We start from the raw sequence: 15,849 nt of genomic DNA on the forward strand, positions 1-15,849 counted from the left end.
TTTGCCAGAGGAGCTGAAGTTTGCACCCCAACCTCTTCCTTTTTCATGGCTACTCCAAGGCAGTGGGCGCTTCAGGATGGAGCTGAACCCCTTTCCTGCCACCGGCCGCCAGACGACCGCTGAAGCGGGCGATGAACCACCGTCCCTTTCGTGAGCAGCGCGCAGGCTGCCCAGGGAGCGCGGACGCAGCGTGAGTCCGTGAAAAATGAGATGACCTGAGTACCGAGTGAGAGCAGACGTAAACAAAGAGCTCAACCTCCTCTGGTTCTGAAGGAAACTGGGCGGGAGACTTGGAAGAAAAGCATTTCTCGGCTTTCAAAACGCCCACACTCTCGGCCAGGGCGACGCGGCGGCCGACGGGAAGCGTAGTCCCGGCCCGCGCGCCGCTCGCCGCCCGCACTCCGGGGGCTCCGCGCTCCTCGGCGCACGCGCGCGGCCGACCCCGCCTCCTCCGCGGACTTGGGGACTCGCGGGAAGCGGCTGGGGAACCTCGGGCTCTGCTGGAAAGCGAAGGGCCTGCACCCCGGGTGAGAGCGCGGGGACCCGCCGGGAAGGATGCGCCCGGGACGAGGGGTGGCAGCTAGAAGTCCGCGGGACCCTCCCCGCGCCCCCGGCGCCAAGTGCGCGCGCCTGGACGGGGCCCCGCGGAGGCCGGGCCTCGGGGCTCGGGGGCGCAGGTGGGCTGAGCCCCGTCGGGAGCTGGTGCCGTGCGGGCCGGTGCGAGGACCTTGTGCCCCGCCGCCTGCAGCGGACCAGAGAACCAGAGGAAAGCCCGAGCCGGCGGCCGAGGGGAAAGCGCGTTTGTAATGGGCACGGTGCGCGGCTGGAAGGGGCGGTGGGTCTGAGGTGAGCGCCCGAGCTCGAGGCAAAAAGACCCAGTCAAGGCCAGCGCTGTCACCGGTAGTCAGAGGGACAGAAGGAACCTGGGTAAGAGTCAGTGTTCCCATCTGGAAACGAGGATATTAATAATGACTGTTTCATTGTTGTTTTGAAACTTAGATCCAAGTCGTCACTCGTAAAATATATAGGCAAGTGCCAGGTAGGACAACTCAGTGACAACTGTTATTATATTTAGAAGACACTTGCTCCGCTCTTTTGTTCTTTCATTGGACGGCTTCATGTAACCTCAGCCGCTGTAAGGGACGCGGACGGAGGCTCGGGTTGGCGGAGGGCTGCGCTCACGGCCTGAGCGCCCACTGAAGGGCAGGTGTGCGGTGCGCGCGCGTCTTGCCGCAGTAAAGCGAGTGGTAATCTTTTTGCTGGTGGAGCCTCTTGCCTTCAGTTTGTAAAACACGCACCATCTGTGAAGCGCAGTGAAACAGCTACGCCTGTACTTACCATCTCGGGCTTTGTTTAAATATCACACCTGCCCAAAACCAGCGCTGCAGCCCTCACAGGCATGGGCAAGGTGGCCTGCCCTGAATGCCCAGGGATACAAGGCAAAGCGCACACAGGTGCGATGTACCATGTGTGAAATGTATTCCAGGGTTTCCAGTCTCTTCAAATCCCACGGGTCAGACAGAGGTTTCTGGCCCTTCTGCACTGTCAGGCTGTCTTAGGTCTGACATTACGATGAATTGTAAGAGTCAGGGTTTTGCTCCTTAAATGGATTTGTTTCTCAGGTCTATGTCTCAGTTCCACTGAAACAAAAGAAGGCCCTGTAGGAAGTAGGGGGCGCTCTGAACCGAGCCTTACCTGAAGGAGAGCACCCCACTGACCTTAGGGCTCTCTCCAGAGCTTCAGAGCAGAGGCAGAAGAGCCCAAAAAGGAGGAGACCCTAGATTTGGAAGGTCAGAAGCAGCTCTTGATTCCTCTGTCCAGAACGAGCTAGTCTTGGTGTTGATGCCACCTCCAGAAACGGGAGGGGGGGGGGGGACCTGGGGTGACCCAGGGCAGGCAGTTTAGGAAGGGCCATTTCATAGGAGAGCTTGTGAGAGTGAGTTCTGAGGGTAAGGGGTAACCAGGCAGAGGGAGGAAATTCTCCACTTTTCCTAAATTCTCCACTCTTTACAGATGCTGCGCTTCTGTCACCCATGTCCATCACATGTGACGTCCTGACCTCACAGGATCCCAGAATGATGGTACATGAAGGATTTTCCAAGATCATCAATTTCTGCGTCTTTTGAAAGTTCAGTGACTTGTTCAGGGAAACTCAGTTTGTGACGGGGCAGGTGAAAAACATTGTTCTCTCTTCTACAAGTAAGTCACCAAAAGCACCTTTCGAGACATACACCAAAGCTGAAACAACTAGAAAGTCCTGCTTTACAGCATTCTGTCTTTTTTACTAGGCTCTTTGTGGATGGTCTGTACTGGGGTAAATAATGTAAACAGTATTTTTCTGTTAATCTTAATGAAAAAAACGGTGTCTTTTCCTTTGGTGTAATTTAATTCAATGATTCCTCAATTTTTATTTCTTTGTGTTAGTCAGAAGGACACTTCATTATTGTTAACAAATTGAGGAAAGTTTATGTTCACTAGGCTGATCCCTGTAAGGCATAGGACCTGGAGTGTGACACTTGGGGAGGTGAATCTAGGAGCTGTAAGGCAGGTCAGATCTTGTGACTCCCATCTGTTTTTCTGTCCCCTCAGCTGAACCTCAGTTCTGTACACTCTCCCAAGAGCCACAGAAAATGAACATACCTCAGGTGAGCTCTTTATTCTTTCCCCACTTTATCTTCTAGTGGATTTGTGAGGTTTAGAAGAGTCTGTGCATTACATGGAAAATGTGAAATAGAAATAGATCATGTCAGTCTTGAGGGGAATTTTACCATAAACTGTTTGCTGTCAGCTCTTGGTCAGGGTAACTAGGTCCCCTTCAGGTGCTAGTTTGCTAAGATTGCATATTAGACACGAATGTGCATTGCATTATATTGAATACCGTTTGTGTATCTATTGAAATAAAGCTATAGCTTATGTCCTTTAATTTATAAATATTGTACACAATTTAATGGGTTTTCTACTATTACCTTGAATTCCTTTGTAGACCCTAATTGTTAATAGAATGATAAGTTGTTTTTTACAAATTTTCCTAGGGCTTTTTGCTGATACTGTATTTAGGATTTTTTTTTGGTACCCACAAGTTGGATTGGACTATACTTTCTTTTTTAAAAAAAAAATTGAGATATAATTGACATTAAGTTTAAGGTGTACAACCTGTTGGTTTGCTATGTTTATATATTGTAGTATGATTACTACAGTAGAGTTAGCTAGCGCCTTTATTGTGTCACATATTTATATATTTATATATGTTGAGGACAGTTAAGAATTAATTTCTTAGCAACTAAAGTATATAATACAGCATAATTGACTATAATCACTATGTTGTGCATTAGATCTCCCGAACTTATTTATCTACTAGTTATAAGTTTTAGACTATATTTACTTGATTCCCTTTGCAATTGTGTTACCATGTTCATAGCCTCATAAAAGGAAATGGAGCCCTGGCCAGTTTTCTCAGTGGTTAGAGTGTAGTCCTGTGGCCTGAAGGGTCTTCGAGTTCGATTCCCAGGCAAGGGCATGTACCTTGGTTACAGGCCTGATCCCTGGTCCTGGTCGGGGTTCATTCAGGAGGCAACCAATCAACCAATCGATATGTCTCTCGAACACTGATGTTTCTCTTTCCCCCTTCCCCTCCTCTCTCCTCTCCACTCTCTCTAAAAGAAAATCACTGGAAAAAATATCCTCAGGTGAGGATTAAAAAAGAAATTTTTTTTAAAAATGATAATGGGGCACTTTCCTGCTTCTTTTCTAATAATTTAGATGAGAAAGTTGTGTTATGTGTAGATTTTGTGAAACTCACTTATAAATTTGGGGGGACTTTTTGCATGAACACTTTGATTATTAAATTAATTCATTAGCGATAAGTCTATACCAAATTTGTATTTTTTCTTAGTATACCTTTTCTCATTACATTTTTTTCCTTAAATCCTCACCTGAGAATATTTTTTCCATTGCTTTTCAGAGAGAGTAGAAGGGAGAGAGAGAGAGAAACACCAGTGTGAGAGAGAAACATCCAGCTGTTGGCTCTCAGATGCACCCAACTGGAATATAAAAGAATTCTTGTGCCCTGGCTGGGTGGCTCGGTTGGTTGGAGCCATGTCCTGTACACTGAAAGGTTTTGGGTTCAATTCTGGTCAGCGCACATACCTAAGAAAATAAGGCAGTAGCTTTCTCATCATATTATGTGACAATATGTGTGTATAATTTAAAAATAAATATAAATAAATTGGAGCATGAGAATAAATTTTTTGCTAATTGTGCACATATCCCCAAAATATAAGATAGAGTTAGGGCCATAATAGTCATCTTTTATAGCATTTTGTTTTAAACTTTCTAAACAGTAAGTACATTAAATATTTTAAGTTTCCAAAAATATTTTCCATGTCCCTGATTCTGGACCCTAAGTTGATTAGAAATGTGTTATTATAGGCCTCAGTGTCATTCAAGGATGTGACTGTGGAGTTCACGCAAGCGGAGTGGCAACAGATGGACTCTGCTCAGAGGACCCTGTACAAAGAGGTGATGCTGGAGAACTACAGGCTCCTCGTCTCACTGGGTGAGCAGACCTTCCCCTGTGACTCCCCCTAGACTGCAGATTTTGTTTCTTTTTTAAATGTTAATCACTTTTGTTAAGGTATATTTAACAGAAAGTAAAATTCAGCCATTTTCCGCCTACAAATCAGTGAGTTTTACCATCATCAAAATCATGATTGGAATATTTCCATCATCCCAAAAAGATACCTTGTAACCCTTTGGAGTGAGTCCCCTCCCTCCATCCCTACCTCTCACAGTCTGGCAGTCACTCATCTCCTTTCTATTGCAACAGTTTGCCTTTTCTCAAATTTTATATAAACGGAATCAGAAAGTATATATTCTTTTGTCCAGCTTCTTTCAGTTAGCGTAATGCTTTTGAAAGGGTGTGTATGTGCGTATCACTAGTTTATTCTTTTTACCACAGTTTGTTCCTTTTAGTTGATAGACACGTGATTTGTTTTTTCACTTCAGAGCTGTTATGAATAAAGTAGCTATGAACATGCACATACAAGTTGTTGGCTGACATGTTTTCATTTCTGTTGTGTAAATGCCTAGGAGTGGGTTTGCTGGGTCTTCCAGTAAGTTTATATGTATATGATTTTATAAGAAACTGCTAAATGTTTCCAAGTTGGCTCTACTGTTTCTCATGCCCATAAGTAATGTCTGAGAGTTCTCATTGCTCTTTGGTTACCAGCATTTGGTTTGGTAAGTCGTCTTATGTTTAGCCACTGTAGTTGGTGTCCAGTTATATCCTGCTGGGTTGTAATTTGCATCTCCTTGGTGACTAGCAATGTTGAGCCTCTTTTCATGTGCTTTTTAATCATTCATAATTTCCTTTAATGAAGTGTCTGATCAAATCTTTTGCCCATTTTCTGTTTACTTTAGTTTAGTTTTTGTTGGTTTTGATGTTTTTTTTATTTTTGGCCTTATTGTTGAGCTGAAGGAGTTTAGACAGTTATCAAATATATGTTTGCAAACCCTTTTTTTCTTCATCTCTTGCTTGCTTTCTTAAGAAGAAAATGTTTTCAGATTGTTTTTAGCTTTTGCATATACTTAAAAATACTTTGTATATGACAGTTATAGATTCATAGGAATTAGCACAATTGTATTCACAATTTTCCCCCAATGGTTATTTCTTACATGACTATAATATAGTCTCAACACCATTTGTAAAATATCATTGGTACAATGTGTGTGAATAGCTCTATGCCATTTTATCACATTTGGAGATTCATGTAACCACCACCTCAAATAAAGTACAGAACAATTCTATCACCACAAAGATTCCTCTCGTGCCACCTCTTTATAGTCATATCTAGCCCCTCTCCTGCACCATTCCTACTCTCAGCTAGCTACTAATATGCCCTTCATCTCTACAGTTTTGCCATTTCAAGAACGTCATATAAATGGAATTATACAATATTTGATGTGTTGAAATTGAGACCCATCCAAGTTTTAGTGTGTTCCAATAGTTTATTTCTTTTATTTACTAAAATGGTATTCCACTGGGTGACTGTATCATAGTTTGTTTAGCCATTCACCTATTAAAGGACATTTTAGTTGTTTCTAATTTGGGGCTGTTTTATTTATTTATTGATTGATTTAATATTTATTTTTTGATTTCTTAGGAAGAGAGACACAGAGAGAGAGAAACAGCAGATTGTTGTTTCACTTATTTATGCATTCATTGGTTTATTCTAGTACGTGCCCTGATTGAAGATCGAACCCGAAACCTTGGCATGTCGTGATGATGCTCTAATCAACTGAGCTACCCAGCCAGGGTTGGGCTATTTTAATAAAGCTGCTATGGCCCTGACCAGTGTTGTTCAGTGGTTAGAGCTTTGGACAGTGCACAGAAGGGTCTCGGGTTTGATTCCCAGTCAAGGGCATGTATCTGGGTTGCAGGTTGGAGCAGGCAGGAGGCAACCAATTGATGTGTGTCTCTCACATGTATGTTTCTCTCTCTCTTGCTCTCTTTCCCCTTCCCTTCTCTCTCTTGCTCCCTCCCTCCCTGTCCATTGCCCCCCTCCACTTTCCCTAAAAAGCAATTGAAAAAATATCCTCGGGTAAGGATTAACAGCAACAAAAAAATACCTTCAAGTAAGAATTCACAAAATAAAATAGTAATACATACATAAGGCTGCTGTGAATGTTCATGTTCCGCTTTTTGTGTGAACATAATTAGTTCTCTGAGATAAATGCCCAGGAGTGCGATTGTGGCTGCTTGGTGAGTATATGTTTTGTTCTTTAAGAAACTGCCAAACTATTTTCCAGAGTAGCGGTACCATCCTGCATTTCTACCAGCAGTGTATGAGAGATTCAGTTACTTTCTATACTTCCCAGGACTTGGTATTATCATTATTTTTTGTATTAGTGGCTGTAATAGGTGTATAATGATAGCTCATCATGGTCTTAATTTGTATTTCCTTAATGGCTAGTGATGTTAAATATCTTTTCATGTGTTCATGTGCCATTTATGTATTATTAGATAGTAAATGTCTGTTCGTGGTTGTACATTTTTCCCCATCTTTATTGAGGTATAATGACAAAATAAAACTGTGTATACTTAAGGTATAATAAGACTTGATGTTTTGATATACATAATACATTGTAAAATAATTGCCACAATCAAGCTAATTTACATACCCATCATCTGACATAGTTACCTTCTGGGGAATGGGTTGAGAACACTTAAGATCTACCCTCTTGGGTGGCTTAATATACGTAAATCAATCAATGTAACACACCACATTAACAAAACAAAGGATAAAAATCATATGATCTTATCAACAGATGCAGAAAAAGCATTTGATGAGATACCACATCCATTTATGATTAAAACACACAATAAAATAGGAGTAGAAGAAAAGTGTCTTAATATAATAAATACCATATACAATAAACCCTCAGCTCAATGGTGAAAAACGGAAAGCTTTTCCTCTAAGATCAGGAATAGGACAAGAATGTCCACTCTCACCACTCTTATTCAACATAGTTCTGGAAGTCCTGGCCAGAGCAATAAGGCAAGAGAAAGACATAAAAGGCATCCAAATGGGGAAGGAAGAAGTAAAACTGTCACTTTTTGTGGACAACACGATTCTGTATATAGAAAACCCTAAAGACTCCACCAAAAAACTATTAGAAACAATAAACAAATACAGTAAAATTACAGTAAAATTGCAGGATACAAAATCGATGCAAAAATCAACAACAAAACTTCAGATAAAGAAATGAAAAAAGCAATTCCTTTTGCAATTACAACCAAAAGAATAAAATACCTAGGAATAAACTTAACAAAGAACATGAAAGACCTATATACTGAAAACCACAAAGCATTATTAAAAGAGATTGAAATAGACACAACAAAATGGAAAAATATCCCATGTTCATGGATTGGAAGAATCAACATAGTTAAAATGGCTGCATTACCCAAAGCAATATACAGATTTAATGGAATCTCCACCAAAATACCAATGTCATTTTTTAAAGATATAGAACGAGAAATCACCAGATTTGTATGGAACCATAAAAGACCCTGAATAGCCAAAGCAATCCTGAGAAAAAAGAACGAAGCTGGAAGTATCATGCTACCTGACTTCAAATTATACTACAGAGCTACAATGATCAAAACAGTGTGGTATTGGCACAGAAACACACACAGATCAGTGAAACAGAATAGAAAGCCCAGATATAAAACCACATGTATATGGGCAGATAATTTTGGACAAAGGAGCCAGAAACACACAATGGAGTAAAGATAGTCTCTTCAATAAATGGCGCTAGGAAAACTGGAAAGCCACATGCAAAAGAATGAAACTGGATTACAGTTTGTCCCCATATACAAAAATTAACTCAAAATGGATCAAAGACCTAAATACGAGACCCAAAACAGTAAGTTACATAGAAGAAAACATAGGCTCCAAAGTTATGGACCTTGGTCACAGAAAACATTTTATGAACTTCACCCCAAAGGCAAAGGAAGTAAAGGCAACAATAAATGAACGAGACTATATCAAACTAAAAAGCTTGTGCACAGCAAAAGAAACTGACAACAAAACACAGAGGCAGCCAACCAGATGGGAGATGATATTTGCAAACATTAGCTTCCACAAAGGTTTAATTTCCAAAATATATAAAGAACTCATAAAATTCAACAGCAAACAACCCAATCAAAAATGGGCAGAGGACCTGAACAGACACGTCTCCCAAAGAGACATACGAACAGCCAATAGATATATGAAAAGATGTTCAACCTCACTAACAATTAGGGAAATGTAAATCAAAACTACAAGGAGATGCCACCTCACACCGGTTAGAGTGGTTTTTATCAACAAGACAAGCAATAACAAGTGTTGGAGAGGTTGTGGAGAAAAGGGAACCCTCCTTCACTGCTGGTGGAAATGTAGACTGGTACAACCACTATGGAAAGCAGTCCGGCGACTCCTCAGAAAATTAAGAGTAGAGCTACCATATGACCCAGCAATCCCTCTCCTGGGTATATACCTGGAAAACTCAAAAACATGTGTTTGAAAAAGATATATGCACCCCTGTGTTCATTGCAGCATTATTCACAGTGGCCAAGACATGGAAACAACCCAAGTGTCCTGTTATACAGGACTAGATAAAGATGGTGTGGGACAGATACACAGTGGAATACTACTCAGCCATAAGAAAGGATGGAATACTGCCATTTGCAACAACATGGATGGACCTTGAGAATATTGTGCTAAGTGAAATAAGCCAGTCAGAAAAAGTTACGAACCATATGATTTCACTCATATGTAGGATATAAAACTGAAACTTGTGGACACAAACAGCAGTGTGGTGGTTGTCAAACGGAAGAGTGTGGGGAGTAAGGGGGTCTTAATATATGGTGATGGGAGAAGACATGACTTTGAGTGGTGGGCACACAGAGCAATATGCAGATTTTGTACCATAGAAACCCACACCTGAAACCTATATGTTCATATTGACCACTGTCACCCCAATAAACTTAATTTAAAAAGACCTACCCTCTTGGCATATTTCAAGTACAGATTCACCTGATTTTATTGCAGTTCACAGATTTTGCAAGACCCTCCTCCAGCAAAAGATTACAATTCCCTTTATTGTAATATTTACTTTATTATGGTGTTCTGGAACTGAACCCAGAGTATTTCCAAGGTATACTGTACAGTATTATTAACTATAGTCACATTGCTGTACATTAGATCTCCATAGTTTATCTTGCATAACTGAACTTTGTAACCCTTTACCAACATCTCCCCATTTCCCATTTCCCTAGCCCTTACAAACCACCATTCTGCTCTCTTTCTATGAATTTAACTTTTATATTCCAGTGAGGTTATGCAATATTTGTCTTCCTGTGTCTGACTTGTTTCACTTAGTAAATGTATTCCGGTTTTGTCCATGTTGGGGCAAATGTCAGAATTTTCTTCCTTTTTATGGCTGAATTGGATATATCATATCTTCTTTAATCATTCATCTGTCAATGGACAGATTGTTTCCATGGCGTGTCTGTTGTGAATAGTGCTGCAGTGAACATATGTGTGTACATATCTCTTTGAGATCCTGATTTCATTTCCTTTGGATATATACCCAGAAGTGGGATTGCTGGATCATTAAGTAGTTATATTTTTAGTTTTTTGAGGAACTTTCATACTGTTTTCCATAATGACTGAACCAATTTAATACCCCCACCAAGAGTATATGGGGGTCCCGATTTCTCCACATCCTTGCCAACACTTGTTATTCTTTTTCTTTTTTATGATTTCAGGTCCTTACGTTTAAGTATCTAATCCACCTTGAGTTGATTTTTGTATGTAGTGTGAATAAGAATCCAGTTTCATTACTCTGCATGTGGATATCCAGTTTTCTTCCACCATTTATTGAAGAGACCATTCTATCCCCATTGTGTGTTCTTGGCACCCTTGTTGAAGACCAGTTGACCACAGATGTGGAAGTATATTTCTGCGCTCTCTGTACTGTTCCATTGGTCTGTGTATCTATCTTTACTATAGCTTTGTAATATATTTTGCAATTAGGAAGTATGATACCTCCATCATTATTTTTTCTCAAGACTGCTTTGGCTATCTGAGTCTTTTGTGGTTCCAAATGAATTTTAAGGTAGTTTTTTCTATTTCTGTAAAGAATGCCATTAGGATTTTTATAGGGACTGGATTGAATCTGTAGATCACTTTGGATAGTGTAGACATTTTAACACTATAAATTTTTCCATTTCTCTCTTCAGATCTGCCAGTATTAGATATATGCATATGCTCTGGTGTTGGGTGTGTATGTATCTACTATTGTTATATTTTCCTGTGGAATAGACCCTTTAACCATTATATAATGACTTCCTTTGTCTCTAGAGACAGTTCTTAATGTCTATATTATATTTTTTTAATTTATCTTTATTGTTGAAAGTATTACAGATATCCCCCACTTTTTTCCCCATTGATCCCCTCCATCCCACATCCTCTCCCCCCCCAGGCCTTCACCACACTGTTGTCTGTGTCCATGGGATATGTGTATATGGATATAAGTTCTTTGATTTATCTCTTCCCACCCACTCCCCCACCCCCACCTTCCCACTGGGATTCATCAGTCTGTTCCATGCTTCTACGTTTCTGGATCTACTTTGTTCCTCAGTCTATTTTGTTTATTAGATTCCGTGTATGAGTGAGATCATGTAAAACTGAATCAGGAAGAATCAGAAAACCTGAATACACTAATAACAACTGATGAAAGTGAAGCAGTAATAAAAACAAACTCACAGTAAACAAAAGCCCTGGTCCGGATGTCCTCATAAGGGAGATTTCTAATTCTTTAAGTTTTAGGGTTAGATAGTTCACTAAAAATTTTTCTTGCTTTTTGAGGTAGGCCTGTAGTGCTATGAACTTCCCTCTTAGGACTGCTTTCTCTGTGTTCCATAGATATTGGGTGGTTGTGTTCATTTTCATTTGTTTCCAGGAAGTTTTTGATTTCTTCCTTGATCTTATTGGTAACCCATTCATTGTTTAATAATATGCTATTTAGCCTCCATGTGTTTCAATGTTTTTGAATGTTTTTACTGTAGTTGATTTCTAATTTCATGCCATTGTGATCTGAGATGCTTGATATGATTTCATTCTTCTTGAACTTGTAGAGACTGGTTTTGTGTCCTAACATGAGGTCTATCTTTGAGAATGTCCACTGTGGACTTGAGGAGAATGCCTATTCTGCAGATTTGTGGTGGAATGTTCTGTAAATGTCCGTTAAATCCATCTGATCTAGTGAGTCATTCAGAGTCACTGTTTCCTTGTTGATTTTTTGTCTCGAAGATCTATCCAGTGAAGTCAGTGGGGTGTTCAAAGTCCCCTACTATGACTGTATTGCTGTTGATCTCTCCTTTAAAGTTCTCCAGAAGTTTGGGGGTGTTTTTTCCCCCCAGCCTGTGTGAGTCTTTTGTTCTGATGTGGGTCTCTTGTAGACAGCATATATTTGGGTCTTATTTTCTTATAGCTTACAATCAGTATCCTGAACTCTATATCTGATAGATTATTTATCTCCATTCCATTTAGCTCTTTTTCTGGAGATTTTTCTTGTTCTTTCATTTGGGGCTTCTTTTGTCTCCCCATTTTGGCTGCCTATTTGGGTTTGTTTCTATGTATTAGGTAGGCCTGATAGAACTCTCAGTCTTTTTGTAGGGTCTCTGGTGCAGGCCAATGTCAGACGCTGTTTGTGACTGGCCTTGAGTACCCTGTTTGGAGCTATCAACAACCCTCAGCTTGAGGTCTCCTCTGCTAGGTCTAGGTGTGGTTGGACAGGACCAAGATGCACACCAGAGTCTGCTTTTCCAAGGCCCAGGTCCAGAAGCACATTAGGCAAAGACTCAAAGCACCCTGAAGCCTGCCTCTGTCTGCAGGCTGATTAATCATTCTCTTAATAAGCCTCAGGCTATAGTAACTCCCCCTGGTAGGGCTAGAGGTTTTCCAGCAGGGTGGGGCAATTGCTTCCCCCTCAGGCAAAAGCTGTTTGGAGTGTAAATGCCTGCCTCTGCAGTATGGGGGAATGACTAGGTTTCAGAACCTGGAGGGGTGCCCTCTGAGCTCTAGCTCCAGAGCCCACAACCCTAGATTTTCCTCACATAACTCCAGTCCACTCTGCCCTCCCTCTCCTGGAGCCCAAGGTGAGTGGCTGCACATGAAACTTTGTGTGTTGGCTCTTTAAGGGGGTGCCTGCATTTCCAGCTGTCTCTCCCTGGCAGACAGAAACCCGGCTGCTTTTCACAGCCAGATGTTCTGTGGGAGCCTTTCTCTATTCTGGTGCTCTTGGCTTGGAGGCCCAGACTCAGGGTTAGGCCCCAGAGTCCTCAGTGGGAAACTCCCCACAGCTGAGATCTCCCTCTGAACCTTCAGCTGCTGCCTGTGGGAGCCCAGCCAGCCCTCTTGCACCTCCACACTTCGTACCAGTCTCTATGTAGTCTTCACTTTTCCCTTGTTATGAGGGTGCTCTCCAGCTCATCTTCAGTTGCAGTTGATTATTCAGGGTGGTTTTTGTCTATTTTAGTTGTAATTCCAGTTTGGTCCTGAGAGAGTGTCAGTGTAGCTTCCACTCAGTACGCCACCAACTTTATTCCTCCTATATTGTTTCATATAAGTGTAGTCACCTCTACTTTCTTTTGTTTACTATTTGCATGGAATATCTTTTTCCATCCCTTCTCTTTCAGCCTATGTATATCTTTAATTCTAAAATGAGCCTCTTGTAGATGGCATATTTCTGGGATCTTGTTTTTCTGTCTATTCAGGTATTCTATGCCTTTTGATTTGAGAGTTTAATCTACTTACATTTAAAGTAATTATTGGTAGATCAGAGCTTACTAACGCCATGTTGTTAATTTTTTTGTCTCCTTTGCAGTTGTTTTGTCTGGTCACACCTTTCTGTCTTCATTTATAATTTTTGTAGTACTTTGATTCTTTTCACTTTACCTTTTATGTTTTTATTATAGGTTTTTGTTTGAAATTAGCTTGATTGTTGCATAAAATATCTTGAAGTTATAACCATCTGTTTTAAGTTGATAACAGCTTAACCTCAGTTGCACACAAAAACTCTACACGTTTAATCTTTCCATACTTTATGTTCTTGTAATCATTTTGATTATTTTTAATTTTTTCTTTTAATTTTTTATACTAGAATTAATAGTAATTTATGTGCCACCATTATAGTGTAACATTATTTTGTATTTGTTTGGGTTTTTGTGTGTTTTTTTAAATCCTCACCCGAGGATATTTTTTCCACTGCTTTTAAGAATGGAAGGGGTAGAGAGAGAGAGAGAGAAACATCAATGTGGGATAGACACATCCATTCATTGCCTCCCATACAAGGCCAGGTATATGCCCTTGACTGGAATCGAACCCTAGACACTTCAGTGTGCTGGCCGACGTTCTAACCACTGCGCAGAACTGGCTAGCGCTGTATTTATCTGTTTATTTACCTTTATTAGTGAAATTTATGCTTTCATACACTTTTGCATGTTTAATGTGTTTTCATTTTGATTTGAAGAACTCTCCTAATTAAACAGTGTACTCTACTTTTGAGGGTTCTTTTGATCTTTTGGGGGTTCCTTTGAGCTTCATGAATCTGGATGTCCATTTCCCTCACAATATTTGAGAACTTTTTAGCCATAATTTCTTTAACTAAACTTCTTACCCTTTTCTCTCTCTCTTCTCCTGAGACTCCCAGAACATGTATATTGGGTTTTTTGTTTGTGTACCATAAATTGAAAAGGCATTCTTCACTCTTTTTAATTCTTTTTTTGCCTCTGACTGAATAATTTCAAATGACTTATCTTCAAATTCACAAATTATTTCTTCTCCTTGATTGAATCTGCTGTTGACACTCTCTATTTAATTTAATATGTTCTTCAGCTCCAGAATGTCTTTTTGATTCTTTTCTATGATTTCTGTCTCTTTGTTGAACTTCTAGTTTTGTTCCTATGTTTTCCTGATTTTGTTTAATTGTCTGTGTTCTCTTATAGCTCACTGATCTTTCTTAAAACAATTATTTTTAATTCTTTGTCGGCCAACTCTTAGATCTCCATATCTTTGGAGTTAGTTACAGGCAGTTTATTGTTTTCCTTTGGTGATATCATGTGTCCTTGACTTTTTTTAGAACTCAAGGTGTTTTATTTGTTTATTATTATTATTACTATTATTTTTGTTCAAAATATTACAAATGTCCCTTTTTCTCCCCAATGACCCATTCCACCCGGTCCCACCTACTTCCCCAGTCCCTCTCCACACCATTGTCCATGTCCTTGGATTGTGCATATATGCATATAAGTTCTTTGGTTAAACTCTCCCCCTCCACCCCCCCATCCCTCTGAGATTCATCATTCTGATCCATGTCATTGAATCATCAGTTTATTAAGTTCTTTAGATTCCACATATAAGTGAGATCATGTGATGTTTGTTGTTCTCTGCCTGGCTTATTTCACTTAGCATAATTTTCTCCAGGTCCTTCCATACTGTCCCAAGCAGTACTAGATTCTTCTTCTTCACAGCTGCATAATAATATTCCATGGTGTAAATGTCCCACAGCGTTTTTGTCCATTCATCTACTGATGGGCATTTGGGCTGTTTCCAGATCTTAGCTATTGTAAATTGCACTGCTATGAACATAGGGGTGCATTTATTCTTTCTGATTAGTGTTTCAGGATTCTTAGGATATATTTCTATAAGTGGGATCACTAGGTCAAAAGGCAGCTCCATTTTTAATTTTTTGAGGAACCTCCATACTGTTTTTCATAGTGGTTGCACCAGTCTGCATTCCCACCAGCGGTGTACTAAGGTTCCCCTTTCTCCACATCCTCGCCAGCACATGTCATTTGTTGATTTGTTGATGGCAGCCATTCTGACAGGTGTGAAGTGATATCTCATTATGGTTTTAATTTCCATCTCCCTGATGATTAGCAAAGTAGAGCATTTTTTCATATGTCTCTTGGCCATCTCGATGTCCTCTTTGGAGAAGTGTCTATTCAGGTCCTTTGCCCATTTTTTAATTGGGTTGTTTGTCTTCCTCTTGCTGAGTAGTATGAGTTCTTTGTGTACTTTGGAAATTAGCCCCTTATCAGATACATTCTTGGCAAATATGTTTTCCCAGACTGTGGGGTTCCTTTGTATTTTGAAGCTGTTTTCTTTTGCTGTGCAGAAGCTTTTTAGTTTGATGTAGTCCCATATGTTTATTTTTTCTTATGTTTCTCTTGCCCTAGGAGATGTATTAGTGAAAATTTCACTAAGTGAGTTGTCTGTGACTTTACTGCCTATGCTTTCTCCC

General features: G+C 40.3%; 1 protein-coding gene across 6 annotated transcripts in view; it reads left to right on the forward strand.

The window, feature by feature from the left end:
- The first annotated feature begins 424 nt into the window (after nucleotides 1-424).
- ZNF782 (zinc finger protein 782) overlaps nucleotides 425-15,849 on the forward strand; it is a 42,532-nt gene continuing 27,107 nt past the window's right edge. For 3 of the 6 annotated variants that reach the window (XM_081152045.1, XM_081152049.1, XM_081152050.1), the window contains exons 1-4: nucleotides 425-527; nucleotides 2,014-2,199; nucleotides 2,590-2,645; nucleotides 4,429-4,555. In XM_081152045.1, coding sequence (XP_081008171.1) covers nucleotides 2,631-2,645; nucleotides 4,429-4,555 — 142 coding nt within the window. In that variant the 5' untranslated portion in view covers nucleotides 425-527; nucleotides 2,014-2,199; nucleotides 2,590-2,630. The other 3 variants (XM_081152048.1, XM_081152047.1, XM_081152046.1) reach the window with 3 other exon arrangements.

The sequence above is a fragment of the Miniopterus schreibersii genome (assembly GCF_964146895.1).
Source record: "Miniopterus schreibersii genome assembly, chromosome: 11".
NCBI lineage: Eukaryota > Metazoa > Chordata > Mammalia > Chiroptera > Miniopteridae > Miniopterus > Miniopterus schreibersii.